Here is a 23513-nt window from a genome sequence, read left to right on the forward strand (position 1 = left end):
GTGTGGAAAATTGAAACCTCCCACAATAACTACCTTGTGCTTACTACTAATATCTGCTATCTCCTTACATATTTGCTCTTCCAATTCTTGCTCCCCATTAGGCAGTCTATAATACACCCCTATAAGTGTTGCTACACCTTTCATATTTCTCAGTTCCAGCCAAATAGCCTCCCTAGACGAGCCCTCTAATCTATCCTGCCAAAGCACTGCTGTAATATCTTCCCTGACAAGCAATGCAACACCTTCACCTCTTGCCCCTCCAATTCTATCACACCTGAAGCAACAAAATCCTGGAATATTTAGTTTCCAATTACAGCCATCCTGCAACCATGTTTCACTAATCGCCACAACATCATGCTTCCAGATGTCAATCCAGGCTCTAAGCTCATCCACCTTTCTTACAATGCTCCTAGCATTAAAATATACACATTTATGAAACCGAACCTGTCTTATTCTCTGTTTATTATCTTTTTCTTCTATCTCCCCTACATGTTGGGTCTGAGTGCTTCCCTTCTCTGCCTCCTGCCTCACACTTACTAGCTTTCTCTATTTGAGTGTGTCCCCCCCCCCCCCCCCCCCCCCCCCCCCCCCCCCAACCATTCTAGTTTAAAGTCTCCCCAGTAGCCTTAGCAAATCTCCCCACCAGGTTATTGGTTCCCCTCGGGTTCAAGTGCAATCCATCCTTTTTGTACAGGTCACACCTTCCCCAAAAGAGGTCCAATTGATCCAGAAACTTGAATGCCTGCCCTCTGCACCAGTCCCTCAGCCACGCATTTATCCTCCACTTCACTCCATTCCTACTCCCACTGTCGCGTGGCACAGGCAGTAATCCTGTGATTACTGCACAGGCAGTAACCGCAAGAGATGCTACAAGTGTCGCTTTATCTCTCGCCCCCACCTCGACTCCATTCAAGGACCCAAGCAGTCGTTCCAGGTGCGACTAAGTTTCACCTGCACCTCCTCCAACCTCATCTATTGCATCCGCTGCTCTAGATGTCAGCTGATCTACATCGGTGAGACCAAGCGTAGGCTTGGCGATTGTTTCGACGAACATCTCCGCTCAGTCCGCTTTAACCAACCTGATCTCCCTGTGGCTCAGCACTTCAACTCCCCCTCCTAATCCGAATACGACCTTTCTATCCTGGGCCTCCTCCATTGCCAGAGTGAGCACCTCTGGAAACTGGAGGAGCAGCACCTCGTATTCCGCTTGGGCAGTCTGCACCTTAACGGCATGAACATGAACATTTCCATTAGCCCTTGCTGTATCCTCCCCTTCTCATCTCTCCCTCAGCCCTCTGGCTCCTCCTCTTCCTTTCTTCTTCTTGCCCCCCCCCCCCCCCCCGCATCAGTCTGAAGAAAGGTTTCAGCCCGAAGCGTTACGGTAAATAAGTCATTACACACGTGTAACTTTACAATGGTCTTTAATGAGAACACAGGGTTAAACAATACATGAGTAGTCACTGATCCCAGTCTGCTACTGTACTGCGCAGAGGGAGAAGAAGGCGTTATTATAAATGATAACCAAGGCGGGGTTAGTAGTACTGAGGTAGCTATATTATTGGCTGCATGCATAAACCATCTACATCCTTCCCCTTAGAAAATCAAACATGGCGGAGAACCATGGCAACGGAATTAAACAAAATCACCATAACGAACAGGCGGCCTACTAACATGGCCCGAACGTGTACGGACCAAACCTTCCCCCCCCCCCCCACCGGAAAGACCAGAGGCGGGAGGACCCGGAGGCGGCAAGACCGCGGGGGATGCCGAGAGCGGCAGAGGGGACGGACATGCAGGAGGGGTGAAACCGCGGATGGCACTGGGTGTCCCACGCGGAGGAGAACGAAACGCGCGAGGGGTTTGAGGCATGCAGGGTCCGGGAACGGCAGCAGGCGGCTGGTACAGCAGCGGCGGAGCGTAGGGTCCCGCAGGCGGTGGGCTCGGCTCATTCACGGCGAGCAGGTGCTGACGGCTCCTGCGGTAAACAGTCCCTTCAAAGTCAACAAGGTTAGAGCGAGGCGAATTGGCCACACCAACGACGGTGGCCAGACGGGAATAGCCACTGGCGGTCTGTAGACGAACGGTCTGTCCCGGCCGCAGAGGCTCAAGTGGCTTGCACGATCTGTCGTGGGACCGCCTCTGGGTGTCGTGTTTCTCCTGTATGCGCGTCTGGACAGAGGCAGGCTCCAGCACACGAGGCAGCAGTTTCTGTTGAGCAATCGGGATCGGTGGTCTGGTCGTTCTGGACATCAGCCGCTGGGCAGGGTCTCTGGAAATGTTACGGAGGTTCAGGAGGTCGAGGTAAAAATCGGAGTTCGCCAGGCGCGCTTGTTCCATTAGAAGTTTGGCACTCCTGACAGCCCGCTCCGCAAGACCATTACTCTGCGGGTACTGGGGGCTGCTGGTGAAGTGGAGAAAGTTCCATTTGTTGGTGAAGGTCTTGAACTCATGGCTGGTAAACTGCCTGCCGTTGTCGGTCTGCAGACGGACCGGCGAACCAAAAGTGGAGAAGTGTCTCCTCAGCTTGCGGATGACCATCTCAGACGTGAGGGAGGTCAGAAGGTCCACCTCGAACCAGTTCGAGTACGAGTCGGCCAGGACAAGATAGTGCTTGCCACGCCACTCGAAGATGTCGGCGGCCAATGAGGTCCAGGCCAGGGCTGGCGCGGGTTGTTGCAAGAGGGGCTGCCTTTGCTGGTGGGGGGCAAGGCTGTTGCAGGTGGAGCAGGACGAGATGCGGTCCCGGATGTACTTGGCCATACCGGGCCAGTAGAATTGGCACTGTGCGTGGGCGATCGTGGCATCAACGCCCCGGGTGCCCGCTGTGGGCCACGCTGTAGTACTGGTCATACAGGGAGGAGGGGACCACGACCTTGTGTCCATTAACGATAACGCCGTCTTGGATGGCCAGTTCGTCACGGACCAGGAAAAAAGGCTGTGTCTCTGTCGGTGCGCTGGCTCGTTTGCTTGGCCAGCCCCGTTTGATCACCGAAGAAAGTCGCTGCAGAGCGGGGTCGGCAGCGGTGTGCTCGGCTAGGCACTGAAGCTGCTTGGTGGGGACAAAGTCAACGCCGAGCACTAGGAGGTCTTCCCGTTCGTAGGGGTGGCGATCGCAGGAGGCATCAGGGGCGCGAGAGACAGCGTCAGCAACGTGCATCTCAGTGCCTTTTTTATAGACGAGCTTGAAGTCAAAATGCTGGAGCTGCAACATCAAGTGCTGCAGCCTGGCAGGTGCAACGTGGATCGGCTTGTTCAAAATGGTCACCAGTGGCTGGTGGTCGGTCTCGACAGTAAAACAGTTCCCGAAAAGGAAGTCCTTGAACTTAGAGCAGGCGAAGACAACAGCAAGCAGCTCCTTCTCAATTTGTGCATAGCGTTGTTCAGTGTCAGTCATGGTGCGGGAGGCGTAAGAGACAGGATGCAGCGATCCATCAGCAGAGGACTGTAGGCAGGCTGCACCGAGCCCGAATCGGGAGGCGTCGCAGGTGACGGTGATAGGGCGCTTCAGGTCAAAAAAACGTCAGGGTCGGGGTGCTGATCAATTTAGACTTTAAAGAGTCGAAGGCCTGCTGATGTTGCGGGAACCAGGACCAGGCGATGTCCTTTCTGGTCAGTTGTCGCAGGGGCAAGCTCAGCTCGCTAAGGTTGGGTATAAATTTCCCAAGGTAGTTCACCATACCCAGGAAGCGTTGTAGACCGAGCACGTCAGTGGGGGCCGGCATCTCAGTGATGGCAGCGGCTTTCACGGGATCAGGCTTGAGCCCCGCAGGAGTTAAGACATGTCCAACGTAGGTGACCTCGGAGACCTGGAACCTGCACTTCTTGGGGTTAAGCTTGAGGTCGGTGCGTCGTGCCCTGTCCAGGACGCGGCGTGGGTTCTGGTCGTGCTCCGCTACGTTTTTTCCGTAAACCAGGATGTCATCCACAATGATAGCACACGGCAGGCCAGCAAACAGCTGTTCCATTGTCCTCTGGAACACCTCGCTGGCAGAATTGATGCCGAATGGCATTCGCAGAAACTTGAATCTGCCAAACGGTGTCGAGAACGTGGTTAAATCGGAGGACCCCTTGTCCAGCGGTATCTGCCAAAACGAGCTCTTTGCATCGAGGACAGAGAAGACGGTGGCCTGTCCGACCTGAGCTGCAACATCCTCAACTGTCCTCGTAGGGTAGTGGGGGCGCCTGATGGCGAGGTTTAAGTCCTTAGGATTGATGCACACGCGTATTTCATGTTTGTCTTTTTTCAGCGTGGCAACCATGGTGGAGACTCACTCGGTGGGCTCGCTGACCGCCTCTAGCACCCCCATGGTGACCATGTCGTTCAACATCGACTCGACCTTATCCTTCATGGCGTGAGACACTCTGTGCGGTGCACGGACCACAGGTGCCACCTTCGGGTCAGTGGCAATTTTGTAGGTGATGGGCAGCTTGCCCAGCTCATCGTTAAACAGGTCAGGGTATTCCCTCATCGGGTCCATCGAAATCATAACCTTGTGGACCGTTCGGTCAAACGACACCAGTCCCAGGTCCTGGCATGCCTGGTTGCCCAACAGTCACACAGTCAGAGTCCAAAACATAGAAAGTCAAGGCCCGTGTTGTTTATTTTAAGCACACAAGTGAAAGTAGCTTTTCCCAGCGGTCTCAGCACCTCGCCCCCGTAAGCATGCAGAGTGGATCGGTCTGCAGTCAGGAGCTCATTATTTCTAATCTGCTTGAAAATGCTTGTTGACATTACGTTGACCTTCGCACCAGTGTCGAGCTTAGCGAGAAAGTTGGAATTGTTGAGAGTTACCATAACGGTTGGATCGGGTAATGGGCCAGGTGCATGAAGGAGTGAGTACACACTCGCCTCCCTTTGAGAATGAATTGAATCGGCATCGTGGGCAGTGTCGAGCGAGGACTGGTTATCTGTTTGCATCAGCATGTTTAGGTTAGGTCTGGAAGCCTGTGGAACTTTCCCACGAGAGCGGCAGGCAGCAGAGAAGTGGTTTAACTTTTTACAAAAGTTGCAGGCTTTACCGTAGGCTGGGCAAGGCGACTGCCTGTGATGCATATAGTTGCAGTTCGGGCATTTCCTGGGCCCCCCCCCAGGTCCGGTGTTGGCCCGTGGCACAAACATTGAGTTATCCACACGAGGTCGCGGTCTGTTAAGCCCGGTCAGGTTGATTGATTTAGAGTCCGAATCACGCTGATTGTCCGACGGGTCAACAACCTCAGCCATTCTGCAGGCATGCATGGCTTCACTTAAGGTCAGATCAGGTTTCCTAAGGAGCTCAGATCTCAGCTTTTGATCGAGCATCCCTGTCACCAAAATGTCTAGTCAGCTGGTCTGTCATCGCATCGAAGCGGCACCTCTGGGCTAGGTAGTGTAAATCAGCGATGAAGCATTCAACAGGTTCATCTGGCAACTGCTTTCGCGTAAAGAATCACGCCCTTTCTAAAATACGGTTCGAGGGCAGGTCACAAATCTCCCTGAACTTGCACAATAGGACAACCGGGTCGTCGGCTGTCTCTAAAGGTATCTGTACCTGATCGTCGGCACCCAGGACCGCTGGGGCGTAGCTGAAGGTTCTCGCCCTTCTCATGGCGTCGGCGCCGGCAAGATTGAGGAGGAGAGAGGCTTTGACTGCATCGGATTCGTTCCGATGTGCGATATTGATGTAGTGGCTGTAGTCCAATTCGAAAGTAGCCCAGCGCTCCGCGATGTCCGAATCGAAGACGAGCTGAGCAGGCTTTCGGCACGAGGAAGCCATGGTCAGAATGAAATTAAAACTCATTGGAAGAAATAAAAACCGGTAAACAGGAGACGCGAGTTTTTCACTTTATGACACCATGTAAATAAGTAATTACACACGTGTAACTTTACAATGGTCTTTAATGAGAACACAGGGTTAAACAATACATGAGTAGTCACTGATCCCAGTCTGCTACTGTACTGCGCAGAGGGAGAAGAAGACGTCATTATAAATGATAACTAAGGCGGGGTTAGTAGTACTGAGGTAGCTATATTATTGGTTGCATGCATAAACCATCTACAATTACCTATTTCCTTCACTCCATAGATGCTGCCGCACCTGCTGAGTTTCTCCCGCATTTTTGTCTACCTGTATATATGAATTTACTGCACATTGGGAGCGCTGTCTACAAATTAGATATAATTGTTCTCTTTGCATTGCATTAGGGTTATGAAGACTGGTTTTCAGTTGATAACTAATTGCTATGGTTAAGAAGACGGCGAGGAATTTCAAGTGGATCTACATTGTACTTGGTTGAGGAAAGGTAATGTGAACTAGTTGTTAACCACTTGTGTGAAATGGTTAATGTTAACTACCCTAAGCTTGTTTATTATGAATTCTTATGAAGGACTTTCAGGTGAAAGGAATCTGTGATGTGTGGAGTGGTCATTTATTGAGCTTTGGACTGGACAGACTGTTGTAGGGATTTGTAAAGATATTTGGATGCTCTTGCTCAAAAGACACAGTGCTAGAGTAACTCAGCGGGTCAGGCAGCATCTCTGGAGAACAGGGACAGGTAACGTTTCAGAGTGCTGGAGTAACTCAGCGGGTCAGGCAGGAACTCCATAGTAAAGGGTATAGCTTATTGGCCAAGATTGACTGGCAATTAATTCTAAAAGGGTTGACGGTGGATATGCAATGGAAGACATTTAAAGACTGCATGGATGAACTACAAAAATTGTTCATCCCAGTTTGGCAAAAGAATAAATCAGGGAAGGTGGTGCATCCGTGGATAACAAGGGAAATCAGGGATAGTATCAAAGCGAAGGATGATGCGTACAAATTAGCCAGAAAAAGCAGCATACCGGAGGACTGGGAGAAATTCAGAGACCAGCAGAGGAGGACAAAGGGCTTAATTAGGAAAGGAAAAATAGATTATGAAAGAAAACTGGCAGGGAACATAAAAACTGACTGCAAAAGTTTTTATAGATATGTGAAAAGAAAGAGATTAGTTAAAACAAATGTAGGTCCCTTGCAGTCAGAAACAGGTGAGTTGATCATGGGGAACAAGGATATGGCGGACCAATTGAATAACTACTTTGGTTCCGTCTTCACTAAGGAAGACATAAATAATCTGCCGGAAATAGCAGGGGACCGCGGGTCAAAGGAGTTGGAGGAATTGAGTGAAATCCAGGTTAGCCGGGAAGTGGTGTTGGGTAAATTGAATGGATTAAAGGCCGATAAATCCCCAGGGCCAGATAGGCTGCATCCCAGAGTACTTAAGGAAGTAGCTCCAGAAATAGTGGATGCATTAGTAATAATCTTTCAAAACTCTTTAGATTCTGGAGTAGTTCCTGAGGATTGGCGGGTAGCAAACGTAACCCCACTTTTTAAGAAGGGAGGGAGAGAGAAAACGGGGAATTACAGACCAGTTAGTCTAACATCGGTAGTGGGGAAACTGCTAGAGTCAGTTATTAAAGATGGGATAGCAGCACATTTGGAAAGTGGTGAAATCATTGGACAAAGTCAGCATGGATTTACAAAAGGTGAATCATGTCTGACGAATCTTATAGAATTTTTCGAGGATGTAACTAGTAGCGTGGATAGGGGAGAACCAGTGGATGTGGTGTATCTGGACTTCCAGAAGGCTTTCGACAAGGTCCCACATAAGAGATTAGTTTACAAACTTAAAGCACACGGCATTGAGGGTTCAGTATTGATGTGGATAGAGAACTGGCTGGCAAACAGGAAGCAAAGAGTAGGAGTAAACGGGTCCTTTTCACAATGGCAGGCAGTGACTAGTGGGGTACCGCAAGGCTCAGTGCTGGGACCCCAGCTATTTACAATATATATTAATGATCTGGATGAGGGAATTGAAGGCAATATCTCCAAGTTTGCGGATGACACTAAGCTGGGGGGCAGTGTTAGCTGTGAGGAGGATGCTAGGAGACTGAAAGGTGACTTGGATAGGCTGGGTGAGTGGGCAAATGTTTGGCAGATGCAGTATAATGTGGATAAATGTGAGGTTATCCATTTTGGTGGCAAAAACAGGAAAGCAGACTATTATCTAAATGGTGGCCGACTAGGAAAAGGGGAGATGCAGCGAGACATGGTACACCAGTCATTGAAAGTGGGCATGCAGGTGCAGCAGTCAGTGAAGAAAGCGAATGGTATGTTAGCTTTCATAGCAAAAGGATTTGAGTATAGGAGCAGGGAGGTTCTACTGCAGTTGTACAGGGTCTTGGTGAGACCACACCTGGAGTATTGCGTACAGTTTTGGTCTCCAAATCTGAGGAAGGACATTATTGCTATAGAGGGAGTGCAGAGAAGGTTCACCAGACTGATTCCTGGGATGTCAGGACTGTCTTATAAAGAAAGACTGGATAGACTTGGTTTATACTCTCTAGAATTTAGGAGATTGAGAGGGGATCTTATAGAAACTTACAAAATTCTTAAGGGGTTGGACAGGCTAGATGCAGGAAGATTGCTCCCGATGTTGGGGAAGTCCAGGACAAGGGGTCACAGCTTGAGGAAAAGGGGGAAATCCTTTAAAACCGAGATGAGAAGAACTTTTTTCACACAGAGTGGTGAATCTCTGGAACTCTCTGCCACAGAGGGTAGTCGAGGCCAGTTCATTGGCTATATTTAAGAGGGAGTTAGATGTGGCCCTGGTGGCTAAGGGGATCAGAGGGTATGGAGAGAAGGCAGGTACGGGATACTGAGTTGGATGATCAGCCATGATCATATTGAATGGCGGTGCAGGCTCGAAGGGCCGAATGGCCTACTCCTGCACCTAATTTCTATGTTTCTATGTTTCTATGTTTTGTGGGTAACTTGGTGAGTTCACTGTTTGTGTACAGGGTTTGATGCCCATAGTAAGAGCTTACAGCATTGGGCAGCTCAGTCAAGGAGTTCACTGTTTGTGTGAAGTGTTGTCTTTGATATAGCTGGCATGTTGCTGTGCCAGTTTAATTATGAAAATAGTCAATGTATTCTACCCTGTAGGATTCACTACTGCAGACACATTTGAATTTCACTCTACTTTAATTGGTACATGTGACAATAAACTGATCTTGAAACATTGGGCCTAGAGTTATTTTTCCAGGCCCTGTCCATCCAATGTTGGATATTTTGAGGTGAATGTAGAATCTTCTCACCTGCTGCTGCTTCTCCCTCTACAGTTATTCTACTTGTTTCTGGTTGATGTGCCAAGGTCTATGGAGATCTTCTAATGTCTCCAGTTTTCTATGGTTTGTGATAGATGGGCTTTGTCAACTTGCTGTTCCAAGTACTGCTTGTGATAGAGGGTGTGATCAAGGATATCAGGAGATTTCAATCATTGAAGTGATCTATTATTTTTATTTTTTTTTGTTATAACCAAGTCAATCTAGTCTTTGTGGAGATGGTATGAAGATAAGGCCCTTGTTTAGACCCTCTCGTGGTTTCAATGGGGCTAAATCTTCGAGAAAGATTAACAATGTCTTTACCTAATTGCTTTGTGGTCACGTTCCTTGCATTTCAGGGTGCTGGAATGTTGAGCAGAAGTGCGAGAGGAACTCTGAGGGTCAGGCAGCATCTGTGGGGGAAATAGACAGATGGAATTTTGGGTTGGAAACCTTCAGACTGGAGTAGGGGGAGAAAGATGTAAAGTGGGGGTGGGACAAAGCCTGGCATGTGGGGTGGATGATTGGCAGATGGATGGAATAAGTGACAAAGGTCAGCGGTGAAATTGATAAAACATGTTGGATAAGAAGGATAGAGGTGTGGAAGATGAAGCCAGAGGGAGGTTTATGGGTGAATGGGACATGGGAGGGGATAAAAGGGAAATGTGGCATGGAGGTGGGGAATCAGCATACTGGTGATGGGAACCCCCTCTTTCCCTGCACCCCTCCCCCCTGGTGAAAGGAACCCCCCCCCCCCCCCACCCTGGTGAAAGGAACCCACTCTTTCCCTGCACCCCCACCCTGGTGATGGGAACCCCCTCTTACCCTGCACCCCCACCCTGGTGTGAACACTTCCCTCAACATCTTGGTCACTTTGCTCCTTCCCTCTATATGCTCACCTCCCAAACCAGGCTCATATTTCACTCTATCCCCTTCCACCCGTATCCCTCCCTCCAGCTTTACGTTTCACTCTTCTGCACCTTTTGACTCCTTGTCACCTCTAGCCAATGTCACAACCCATCACCCTCTCCCCTGTATCCATTAATTACATAACAGGCTTTGTCCTGCTCCCACCTCTTTCCCACTTTCTCTGCCTGACTCCATCAGTCTGAAAGTGTCCCAACAGGAAATGACAACATCTGTCCATTCCCTTTGTGGTCGGGTAGATGGTGCCTGATCTGCCAAGTACCTCCAGCACTTTGTTTTGGACCAGGTTACATCCCCTGGTTACAGTAATCCTAGTTGGCTGTTGTTGCAGGGAAAGTAGTTTACTGTTCATGATGACACGAAGTCTCATTACAAATTATCAATCCTGCCATTCACCCTACTGTAGTTTTGGAATTGGTCTAAATCTGCATTTGATTTGAGTGTGTTTGTTGCTAGAATCCATTTCCTCTCCTCTCTGCTCTTTCCTGAAGGGGTGACCAATTAGTGTTAGTTTCCACCCTGGATCTCCAAAGACTGGGTCATCTATGCTGGATGAGTCTGCCAGTGTTAGACTGTCTTCCCCATTCTGCCAAATGTTGCATAAACTGGGCCAAACTTCACCGGTCTGAAGAAGGGTTTCGGCCCGAAACGTCGCCTATTTCCTTCACTCCATAGATGCTGCTGCACCCGCTGAGTTTCCCCAGCAATTTTGTGTACCTTCAAAGTTCACTACTGTTCCTTTACATGTACGTTTCATTTAATTCAAATAATTTGTCGGTTCGGATTCAGATTCAACTTTAATTGCCATTGTCAGTGTACAGTACAGAGACAACGAAATGCAGTTAAAGTAGTATCTGGTTTGTCATGGTGTGTTTCTCCAGATATTTGAACTGCCTGTATGCTCCTATCTGTTTCTGTTTGTCCACAGGGTTTCAATGTCCATGGTAAAGGGTACGGTATCAGGGGCAGTGTCGGGGAGAAAACTTCATGTGAAAACTTCAGGTAATTTTCACATTTAGGGACACAGCGTGGAAACGGGCCCTTTAGCCCACCGAGTCTGCACCGACCAGCAATCCCTGCACATTAACACTATCCTACACACGCTAGGGACAATGTTTATACCAAGCCAGTTAACCTACAAACCTGCACGTATTTGGATAGTGGGAGTAAAGTGAAGATCTCTGAGAAAACCCACTTGGTCACTGGGAGAATGTGCAAACTCCGTACAGAACCCGTGTCTCTGGCGCTGTAAGGCAACAACTCTACCGCTGTGCCACTGTGCTGTCCTTCAACAAAGCTGGCATGTTGCTGTGCCAGTGAATTACAGTAGTCAATGTATTCTGCTACCCTGTAGGGTTCACTACAATCCTTTCAATGGCTGATCCTGTTTCTCATGACATTTAATTTCAATTGGAATCTCTTCCTCTCTAGGTGTCCAGTGTGAAGGAGGATGTCGGCAGACTTCAAATCACTAACGTGACATTGGTTTGTTTTGTATATAACTTGATCTATCTGAATATGGTTATAGAGTTGGTACAAAGGTAAGGCCCCTGTTTAGAACCTTCGCTTGGGCTTCAGTGTGGATGAAGGTTTGGGAAAGATTAACAATTGTTTTCTCTAATTGGGCTCAGCCCATCTGGCTTGGGGCCCACTTTAGTTTAAAGGTTACATTGCCCCTCCCCCTCATTAGGGTTTATTCACTAAAGTTGTGGTCTGGGCCTACTTGAAGGAGTTTAACAGGGACCACTGGTATATACTTGTGTCTCTATTTGGAACAGGTCTGTGGGTGTAATGGGACAAGAGCAGATAAAGGGAATGAGATGGGATGAGTGTACTGATGAAGAGACTCCCCCTCTTTCCCTACACTACCCACCCTGGTGTGCACCTCACTCAACACTCCAGTCACCCTATTCCTTTCCCCTCTAATGTACACTCATCCCTGTCCCACATTCCCCTCTTTCCCAGATCCCTCTCTCTGGCTTTACATGTCACACCTCTTCTTCTTGTCTGACACTTGTCTCCTCTTCACCTCTAGCCTTTGTCACTACTCCCCTATCTGCTAATTAGCCCTCAACTGTATCCAGCATCGCTCACCAGGCTTTGTCCTGCTCCCATCTCTTTCTAGCTTTCCCTCAACTCCATCACTCTGAAGAAAGGTTCTGATCTGAAACATCTGTCTATTCCTTTGCAGTTGGGCAAATGGTGCCTGACCCACTGAGTACCTCCATCACTGTTTCTGACCTAGTTCTTCCTTGGTTAGTTATCCTAGGGAAAAGTGAGTTTAATAGTCGGGGCTCTTGGGTCTTATTACAATTTAATAATCCTGCCCCTTCCATTCACCCTACTGTAGTTCTTTAGAGTTGGTCTAAATCTATATTTGGTTTGGTGAGTGTCTGTGTTGCTGCAATCTGTTTGCTTTCTGCTTTCATCTTCTGAATAATTAGTGTATGTTTCCACCCAGGATCTCCAAGGACTGGACCTGTGTTGCTGGAAGTGTCTGCTGGGGTAAAACTGTCTCTTCCCATTCTGCCAAATGTTGGCATAAGATGGAATAAACTTCTTCCTCATTGCTGTTCTCCTGATACACAACTTATTTAATTCAATGTTTTTGTCAGTTAAAGTAGAGTCTGGTCTGTTGCAATCTGGTTTCCTCTGATATTGTGAACTGCTGCACGCCATGTAACATTCCTGCAACCTTATCCAGTCTATCTGGGTTTGATCTTCATGGAGATGGTGTGAAGGTAAGGCCCCTATTTCAACCCCTCTTTTGGTTTCAGTGGGGATAAGTTTTTGAAAGATTAACAATGGGGTTTCCTATTTATTTTTGGTCAAGGGTTTTATAATTCAGGATGCTGGATCTTTAGCAATAAAAGCAGAGCTGGAGGAACTCGATGGGTCAGGCAGCATCTGTAGGCTGGCCTGGAGATTTATAGGTTAATTGGTTTTAGTAAACTGTCCCTAGTTTGTAGGATAGTGCTAGTGTACGGGGTAATCGCTGGATTTTGCAGACTCGCTGGGCCAGACTAGTGTTTCCACACTATCCCTAATTTTTTTTATTCGCGTTTCTTTCAATTCTGGGCGCTGCAAACTTGAACATAAACAACAGTGCTGGAGGAACTTGGTGGGCCAGGCAGTATCTGAAGAAATGGACAGATGACTAATCTGGTCGGGAGCCTTCAGACTGAAATGCAGGTGAAAGCTGGAAATTAGATGGGGGTGGGGCACTGCCTGACAGGTGATGGGTGCATACAGGTGAGTGGGAGATGGGTGGAGTAAGTGACAAAAGCTGAAGGTGAAAGTGATAAAACGTGTTGGATAGGCGGTAGGCGGCGCGACTCTCGTCTGCAGCGGCCTCTGCAGTCCGTCTGCGTTTTTATTATTTTATGTCTATGTTTTAATGTAGTTTTTGTTATTTTTGTTGGGGAATGTGTGTGGGGGTGGTGTGGGGGGGAGGGGGTAACTTTTAAATCTCTCCCTGCACGGGAGACCCGACCTTTTCTTTGTCGGGTCTCCGTTGTCGTTGGGGCTGCAACGAGGAGCGGCCTCCAACAGGAAGACCGGGGGCTCTGGTGCCGACTACTCACCTCACCGTCGCGGAGCTGGCCGAGTCCAGAGCGGGTGGAGCTGTGGTGGACGCTGCTGCGACCCGACCCCCGGAGATTCGGTGGCTGCAACTGCGGGTTTGGCGGACGGCGGCACCGGGAGCCCGCGGGTACCTGGAGGGAGACCGCTTTTCAGGGCTCCCGCAACGGCGACTTCTCCCGCCCGAGTTGCGGGGTTGAAGAGCTCCTGGAGCGGGGCCTACACCACCGCCCCGCGCGGCTTGGAATGGCCGCGGGAGTTTGCGAGCGCACGCCGGGGGCTCTAACATCAAGACCCGGTGTGCGGCCTTGCATCACCCGGCGTGGCTTAAATGGCCACGGGACAATCGCCATCGCCCGCCGGGGGCTTTGACTTTGACTCTGACGGGGGGGGGGGGGGGGGGGTGCAGTGGAGAGAAGTTTTTTTGGCCTTCCATCATTGTGATGGATGTTTATGTAAAATATGTTGTGTCTTGGGTCTATTTGTTTGTAATGTATGGCTGCAGAAACGGCATTTCGTTTGGACCTCAAGGGGTCCAAATGACAATAAATTGAATTGTAATTGTAATTGTAATTGTATAAGGACAAGAACTGTGAAATGTAAAGCCAGAGGGAGGGGGGGTGGGAAGGTAAAAGGGAAATATGGGATGAGAAGATGAGTACTTCCCTTTACCCCCCCCCCCCACACACACACCCGCTAAATAACTAATAAGCCGACCAACTAATAAGCCGACCAACTAATAAGCCGACCAACTAATAAGCCGACCAACTAATAAGCCGACCAACTAATAAGCCGACCAACTAATAAGCCGACCAACTAATAAGCCGACCAACTAATAAGCCGACCAACTAATAAGCCGACCAACTAATTAGCCGACCAACTAATTAGCCGACCAACTAATATTAGCCGACCAACTAATATTAGCCGACCAACTAACCCTGGTCCTTTCCCTTCCACTGTACGCTTATCTCTCAAACAGTCCCATATTTCCCTCTATCCCTTCCACCCATAATCTCTCCTAGTTTTATATTTCAGTTCTCTCCTTATTTGGCATTTTGTCCCATTCCCCTTGAGCCTTTAGCACTCACTCCATCCATATGCTAATCACGCCTCACGTGTACCACCTATTTACTTGCTGGATTTGTCCTATGTGCCTCTGCCTCTTTCCACTCTCTTTCATCAGTCTGAGGAAAATTGCTGACCTGAGGTGTCATCTGTCCATTCCACTTGCAGTCAGGCAGGTTGTGCCTGAACTGCTGAATGCCTCCAGCACTTTGTCTTTGGACAGAGCCATATTCCCAGGTTAAAGTAATTGTAGTTGGCTCCTGTTACAGGGAAAGTAGAGTTTAATATTTGTGATACATTAATGTGGTGCATTAATTTGACTATTTTGTACATCTTCATCAGCTCTCAAAATCTGGTCTTTCTGAATATTACTTTAAGGTAAGGCCCCTGTTTCAAACCTCCCTTGGGTTTCATTGTTTGGGGAAAGATTGGGCAGCACAATGGTATAGTTGCTGCCTCACAGAGCCAGAGACCAGGGTTCAATCCTGACAACATGTGTTTGTCTGTAGAGTTTGCACGTTCTCCCTGTGACCATGTGGGTTTTCTCCAGGTGTTCTGGCTTCTTCCAACATGCCAAAGACATTCAGGTTTGTAGGTTAATTGGTTTTAGTAAACTGTCCCTAGTTAATAGGATAGTGCTAGTGTACGGGGTGATTGCTGGATTGTGCAGACTTAGTGGCCCAGAGGGCCTGTTTCCACACTACATCTCTGAACAAAATTAATTATTTTGTATTTGAGGTATTCTTTCAATTCAGGGTGCTGGAATATTGAACATAAACAACAATACTGGAGGAACTAGGTGGGTCAGTCAGCATCTGTGGAGCAAATGGATAGATGTAACTGGTTGGAATCCTTTGGACTGGAGTGGGGGAAAGCTGGGAAAGTGAGGTGGGTTGAGGCAAAGCTTATTAACTGATGGGTGGGTAAGGTGAGGGGGTGATTGTGGAGTAAGTGACAAGTAGTGATGGAAAGGTGAGAATGTGTCGGAAGGAGAGGAGGTGTGAAATGTAAAGCTTGAGGGAGGTATACGGGTGTAATGAATGAAGGAGTTTATTGGCCAAGTACGTTCACATACAAGGAACTTGCCTTGGTGCTCTGCTCGCAAGTGACAACATGACATATTTACAATTAAGAATGACACATAAAACATTAATAATAATGGGACAGGGTGGGGGTGAAGGGGATAAAAGGGACATGTGGTACTCTGAGAGGGAGATGAGCATACTGATGGAAACTCCCCTTACCCTGGTGTCCACACTTCCCCAACACCTCAGTCACTGCTCCTCCCCCCTCTGTCCGCTCATCTCTCATCCCTGAGCCTTATATTTTTCTCCTTCCCCTTGCACCCATATCCATCTCTCTGGCTTTACATTTTGATGCTCTCATCTCGTTATCTGACAACCTTTGTCTCCTTTTCACCTCCAGCCTCTGTCACTTATTCCATCCATCTGCCAACCACCCCCTCACCTGTATCCACCTATCACTCGCCAGGCTTTGTCCTGCTCCCATCTCTCTTCCCACTTTCTCTGCCCTACTCCATCAGTCTGAAGAAGGTTCCTGACCCAAAATGTCTGTCCATCCACTTTGTGATCAGGCAGATGGTGCCTGACCCACTGAGTAGCTCCAGCACTGTTTATACCTAGTTATATTCCCTGGTTAAATAAATCCTAGAGTTTAATATTCAAGGCCTTTGTTTTAAGGTGATTACAATCTACTAATCTGTCCCATCCCAGTAGTGTTTAGTTTAGAGATACAGGATGGAAATGGGCCCTTTGGCCCACTGAGTCCATGCTGACCAGCAATCACCCATTCCCTAACCTACACTAGGGACAATTTACAGAAGCCGACTAACTTGCAAACCTGCACATCTTTGGTACGTGGGAGGAAAGCAGACATCCAGAGAAAATCTCTGTGGTCGCAGCGTGAACATACAAACTCTGTGCAGATAGCACCAGAGATCAGGAACAAACTCTATTCTCTGCTACTGTAAGACAGCAACTCTACTAATGTGCCACCCATATTTTAATTGTCTTAATGTATTTATTTTAGTACAATGTGAAGAAGGGTCCTGTTCCAAAATGTCACCTATCCATGTTCTCCACAGATGCTACCTGACCCGCTGAGTTACTCCAGCACTGTTTTTTGTAAACCGGCGTCTGCAGTTCCTTGATTTTCATCCCAATTCTTCCCTGGTTTCTGGGCTTTAGCATCTGGGCAATGGGTGCATTATGGGGAAAGGAAACGGGTCACAAAGCAATAAAGCACCATTTTGCAGTAAAGAGAAAAGTTGTATCCAATTTGTAGACAGCGCTCCCAATGTGCATTGAAATTGTTCGGGTCGCTCCAATTTGTGAACAACACTCCCACCCTGTGGTGATCCGCTGCACTGCAGATCCATCCAGTTTGTGGTCAACACTCCCACCGTGTGGTGATCCACTGCACTGCGGACCCATCTGATATGTGGACCAAGTACTAGTTTGATTCTGTTCAAGAAAGAACTGCAGATGATGGAAAATCGAAGGTAGACAAAAATGCTAGAGAAACTCAGCGGGTGAGGCAGCATCTATGGAGCGAAGGAAATAGGCAACATTTCGGGTTAAGACCCTTCAGAAAGGAAGAGGAGGAGACAGTGGGCTGAGGGAGAGCTGGGAAGGGGAGGAGGAAGTAAGGGCTACCTGAAATTAGAGGTTAATGATCATACGGCTGGGGTGCAAACTGCCCAAACGAAATATGAGGTGCTGCTCCTCCAATTTACAGTGGTTCTTCCCACCCTGCTTCCTGTAAGGACTCCATCCCCTACTCCTAATTCCTCCGTCAACGCCGCATCTGCACCCAGGATGTGACGTTTCAGATTGGGTATTTTTTGAATTGGTTGGTTTCATAAAGCATGGTTTCAGTATATTAAAACATGTCCCAAATTACTTTTAAACTATTCAATAAAGGGAAGATTAAATTATTAAGTATCATCACCTGTAAACTTCTACAGACCAGAACTGTTGTAATGTGATTTTCTGAATATTTAATCACGGGTAATTCTAAACATCTGACAATATAAACTATGTGCAGAACAGAACTGCAGATGCTGGTTTAAACCAAAGGTAGACACAAAGCTGTAGTAACCCAGCGTGACAGGCAGCATCTCTGGAGAGAAGGAATGGGTGACGTTTTGGGTCGAGACACTTCTTCAGACAATTTAAACTATTTATTTCATGTCAGGAAACTTATTTCCTGTTGGAGTGAACTAGTTCATCAGCATGTCTGATTTTAATTGGACCATTCATTTCTTTGTTTGGGTCATGAATTTTGCATGTGTTTGTGATTCTACATATTAAGGTCATATGGGGTCCGTCCCTTCAATTCAATGCACAATTTGTGGGAAATTATGAAGCAGTTAAAGCAGCAGAACTGAGAAATCCATGCCCAACAAAGTCTGCATGTAATATTGTTCACTGAAGGAGATGTGCTGAGCTTGGGTAAACCCAAGGTCCTGATGGGAGCACTTCCAATGCTTTAATAGTAACCAAGTTACTGTCTGAAAATAGTGTGGTTATGCAGCACAACATAAGTTGAGTCCCATTTATGTGAAAATGAGTGCCTGATTTTTTTTTATTTTTTTTTTTTCCCCAATGAACATACTCTTATTTTACCACACAGTAAAATGCTTTTTTGCATATAAACAGACAGGTTTAAGTATAGGTTTAGCGTTATTATTGACATCATGTACTAGGAACAGAGCAGATATACTATACATAAATACATCCGTCAAACTGGTATAATAGGTAGAGCAAAGGGGAAGATACAGAGTGCAGAATATAGTTCTCTGCACTTTAGCTTCCAGTTCCATAGACAAAGTCCAATCTTCACAATAGGGTAGAAGGTAATTGGAGTATCCTGGCTTGTGGATGACCATTTAGAAGCCTGTGGGGAAGAAGCTGTTCCTGAGTCTAGTGGTGCATCCTTTCAAGCTTCCAAACCTTCTGCCGAACGGGAGCAGGGAGAAGAAGGAATGACCAGGATGTCACCAAGTCTTTGACTCTGTTGGTGGCTTTTCAGAGGTAGCGTGAAATGTAGATGGATTCAATGGTGGGAGGCCTGGCCTGTGTGATTGACTGAGCTACATCCACAACTTTCGTGAATTCCTTGCAGTCTTGCCTTTCCATCTATTTTCGTATCATCCTCAAACTTGGCCACAAAGCCTTCAATCCCCTCCTCCAAATCATTAAAATACAACGTGAAGAGTTACAGCCCCCAGCATTGACCTCTGTGGAACTCTGCTAAACACTAGCAGACAACCACAAAAATCCTGTCTTCTGCCATCCAGCAAACCTGCTATCCATGCTAATATCTGCCCTTTGATACCGTGGGTTCTCATCTTCCTTAGCAGCCTATATGTACTCTTTTATGTAAATCGAGCGTTAAAAAAACAAAGAATTTCACTGTACCTAGGTACATGTGACAATAAAGTATCATCATGGAAGCTGCCCCTTCGGCCCAACTTGTTCATGCCAACCAAGATGCCCCATTTACATTAGTTTCACCTGCTCTAATCTTTTCCTGTCCATGCACCAGTCTAAATGTTATCATAGTACCTCCCTCAACTACCTCCTCTGGGAGCTCGGCCCATCTACCCACCACCCTGTGTATTCTCCGCAGCCCCCGGCCCATCTGTAACCCCCTGTCCCCCAACCCCATGGACATGTCCCTCCTGTCTAACACTAACCCCGCCCGGCCGGTGCTGCGCTGCGGAAGGGGCGGCCTCACTCACTCACTCACTCGCAGCAGCGGCCGCGGGTAAGATGTCTCCCCGGGGTTTGCGCTGGTTGGCGGCGGTGGCGGTGACTCTGGTCTCGCTTCCCGGGGCCCAGGCGCTGGACGGCGGCGACGCGGCGGCGCTGCTACTAGGCCTGGCCATCAGCACGGTCGGGCTCTGCGCCTGCCTAGGCTGGTACTCGCGGCGGCGGCAGCAGCTGTAAGTGAGAGCGGGGCCCGGGCTCCCCGTCCCCTGGGCCCTGGGGCGCGGATCCACTCACCGCGGGCCCGGGATGTCCCTACACCGGGCCGGGATTGTGAGCGGGGCGGCGGCCGGGCCTCATCCCCGGGCTGGTAGTTGCGGCGGCCCCGACCCATGCGGACAGGCAGCAGCGCCGGGCCCGACCTCAGGCCTCACCACCGGGCCCAGAGACCGGGGACTCGCCGCCGCCGGGACCGGGGATCCGCCCCACAACCGGCTGTAAAGTTTGTCGCCGCCGCCGCCGGGGATCGACCCACCTCCGGCCATCACTTTGGACACGGACCCAGGCCCAGGCCGCGGTGTAAAGTTTGTCGCCGCCGCCGCTGGAAGATTGAAGGAAGCGCGGCCACGGTCCCCGCTCCCGGACAACCTGTGACTTTGTTTAATCGCCGCGCTACAAGTTGGGCATCAATTTGGGTTTAAATGTTGGGTTTGGGTTCGTGAATCACCGTCTAGTTTGAACTTTACCTCCCGGTGCCGCAAAAAAACTGCCACAAATCGGCGAAAGTTTCACTTGTGAGTCGCTGCAGCGCGTTTGTTCCGCGTTGGGTTCATTCACTGCCGTGGGTTGGGGTTGGGATTGGGATTAGGATTGGGGTTGGGATTAGGGTTGGGGTTGGGATTAGGATTGAGGTTGGGATTAGGGTTGAGGTTGGGGTTGGGGTTGGGATTAGGATTGAGGTTGGGATTAGGGTTGGGATTAGGATTGAGGTTGGGATTAGGGTTGGGGTTAGCGCTGCGGGTTCACATTCACTGCCGTCGCTTCACCTACAACACTGAGGCGTCCCTGTGGAACCGAGACTTGTTCAATGACTAGAAACATTTAATGTTGTACGATTTGTATCAATTAACTTTTTTTTCATTGGGGTCGCACAACAAATCAACAACTTTGTACTTGTTCGGTGAAGACTTGATTTCAAATGTGTTCACAATGACTTGTGCGGTTGGTGGGCACCAAATTATTACCCTTCTATAAATGCAAATTAAAGGCCAATACTATAAATTTGGTTACATTAATCAACAGCTCATCTTTGGAGACAAGAGACTGCAGATGCTGGAATCCAGCCAAAAATGGTGTTGGAGAAACCTGAATGATCCCTATCCAAAAAGTCTGAATGTTCCCTCCACAGTTGTTACCTGGCCAGCTGAGTTCCTCCAGCACTTTGATTTTTGCTTGGCTCTCAATGTTTACAGATACGATGCTTGTGAATATTTTAAACCGGGGTACCAAACCTTTTTCGTCCCGTTTACCCCTGGCAACCTTAATAGCACATAACAATGTTATTTCACTTATTTATGAACAACTAATGATGAACAGATACCGGTATACCAGAACCAAACACAGTCAATCAATGAGAAAAAATATGTACAAATCTGGAATCAACAAATTTATCCCCGCCCCCCCCCCCCCCCCGTGGGTGAAATTTACCCCCTGGGTAGGTGAAATTTACCCCCTGGGTAGGTGAAATTTACCCCAGGTTGGGAACCCTTGTTTTAAACAATAAAAAGGGGAATCAAAACTAGACCCCCTGTGATATTGCAGAGGTCACTCAAAATCAGACTGAGTTGTAGTTCTCCCATACACCAATAGCAGTAATTACCAAAGATCCTATAGCAAGGATCTTTGGCGATCTGCTATAGGATCTTTGGTAATCACCACCTTCCATTGAAACCAGGCTGAGTTGAATCAGAGTTAACCTGCGGTCAAAGTTTGACACTGTTTTATTTCTTGCCTGCAACCAGTAACAAACCTATTAATCTAAATTTAAAACCAATCTCGTACTTTTTTTACCAAGCTGCATTTCTTAATGTGTCCTCTAATCTGGGCTTCAAAGATGTTTGCAGTCATTGTTACATGAGGCAGATTGATTGTTATACAAAACAAATGACTAACAATACTACGGTTTCCAGCTTCATTGTGTGAAGAATGGTTGCATAAATACGTATGAACATGTATTGCAACATGTTGTAGTTTATTGTCATTTACTGCACATCAATTGGAAAAAGTTTGTTTCACCTTTTCGTTTCAGAATCAATTAAATGTGATGTTTAATTTTAAAGTTGAAATTGTAAAGAGGAATTTTGTAATGATGCGAATGATTGAAAATTTTACTTTGTCAATGTGAAATGTTCTTATTGGCCCTACTTTGTGTTGAACCTACCTGCAACTTTGCCACTCCATAAATGAAAATTCAATCATCTGTTCTTATTCTGTTCTTTTTCATGGTATAGTCCATTAATTTTAGCCACAATATATACATCTTGCTTTTTATGAAATATACCCACAATAATCGAGTAATTGTGTGAACCTGTCATCACAAGTCTATTTATCTTTTAATCTAATGTCACAGACAAAAAGTCTTTGATAAACTCAGATACTTTGCTTTTACCAGTTATTGATCCTTCAATAAGTGTTCCATTTGTTTGATCTCATTACTGTGATAAATTATCTATGGACCAATGGAATAGAAATGCCCAACTATGGACACTGAATTCTGTAATATTAAAAGTAGACAAAAATGCTGGAGAAACTCAGCGGGTGAGGCAGCATCTATGGAGCAAAGGAAATAGGCAATGTTTTGGGTCGAGACCCTTCTTCAGACTGATGTGGACAATAATATTAAAATGTAATTAGATGTAGTTTCAACACAAGTAATCTCTTGAATTATGTGATATAATTTACTGGAGATGAATTGCATCACCCTAAAACTGTAAACTATGTACCAGTCCAAGAAATAGATGCAAAGTGTCTTTGGAGAAAAAGGATGGGTGTTGTTTCAGCTCAGGACCCTTCTTCAGATTGAAAGTAGAGGGGGGCAGGGGGTATGAAGAGTTGAGACGCAGGCTGCTCAGCCTCAGGCCAGCTCACAATTTAATTGGCTGGCATTTTCCTGGTCCAATTGGCAGTGTTTCTGTGCTTTTCATGTCTTGACTAAAGTCAGATGTTGTGCAACTTGTTTCTGTAAAAAACTTTGCTCTTAATTGCCACCACAACTGTTGTTGAGAATCTTCTAGTCCCAGCCGTTTGCCGGAAGATATCTGGCATTTTCCACTTTTGGTTGAATGAAACTCGATACAAATCATTAAATTGTTCTGTTTTGCAAACATTGAGCAACATTTAGCACTGGATTGTTGCTAAGTGCACTACAATTTCCTGTCATTTTGTTGACTGAAAGTCCTTCCCTTCCTTGCAGTGAGTAACAAAGGAAAGAAAAATCTGTCAATCAGGCAGTTCAGAAAGTAATGTGCAAAGATATCAGGTAGCTATTACAAATATCTGGCACTAATGAAGGAAACTGCAATACCAGCGCTCCACATTGAAGGAAGAGTTTATTCCTGTAAAGTAAAACTCACATCAACGTACATCAAATCTTCCAGAAAAAATGGCAATTTCAAATTTGCAACATGCAAGTGAAAGTCAAAACTCATTTCTAAGAAAATATTCACATTTGATAGCCAGTCATATTCGTGCATTATAATGGTAACAAATAAACTGCATATTTTGTGTGGTATGTTGAAAAACATTTTTGTAATTGTATGTTGATGCACTCTGTAAATAGCTTTTTTAGTTTGCCCAATCTAATGGTGATGTCTTGCCTGATGTGATGTGATATTTCGGTTTACTGCTCAGATTACACCACTGTCTATGGCAAAGGTCCCTCGCGTTCTCTTTCACTCTGCATTGACATTGTGAACCTAACTTTGGAAGTGTCTTCTATACTTAATTTGACTCGCTATTTCTCATTTCGTCCACGGTATGTGCATCGGATTGTCTGTTCCTGAATGATTGGCTGTCAGTCCTGACATTTT

General features: G+C 47.2%; 1 protein-coding gene across 1 annotated transcript; it reads left to right on the forward strand.

The window, feature by feature from the left end:
* Nucleotides 1–19385: 19385 nt before the first annotated feature.
* On the forward strand, nt 19386–20271 carry smim30 (small integral membrane protein 30). Its single transcript, XM_033037371.1, has one exon. The coding sequence runs from the start codon at nt 19489–19491 to the stop codon at nt 19663–19665; it is 177 nt and encodes a 58-aa protein (XP_032893262.1). The 5' UTR covers nt 19386–19488; the 3' UTR covers nt 19666–20271.
* The last annotated feature ends 3242 nt before the right edge of the window (nt 20272–23513 follow it).

Source organism: Amblyraja radiata, chromosome 19, assembly GCF_010909765.2.
Source record: "Amblyraja radiata isolate CabotCenter1 chromosome 19, sAmbRad1.1.pri, whole genome shotgun sequence".
Classification (NCBI taxonomy): domain Eukaryota; kingdom Metazoa; phylum Chordata; class Chondrichthyes; order Rajiformes; family Rajidae; genus Amblyraja; species Amblyraja radiata.

Bases quoted from the DNA above. Each gene is read 5' to 3' on its own strand.
- smim30 (XM_033037371.1), top strand. From the start codon at position 19,489: ATGTCTCCCCGGGGTTTGCGCTGGTTGGCGGCGGTGGCGGTGACTCTG.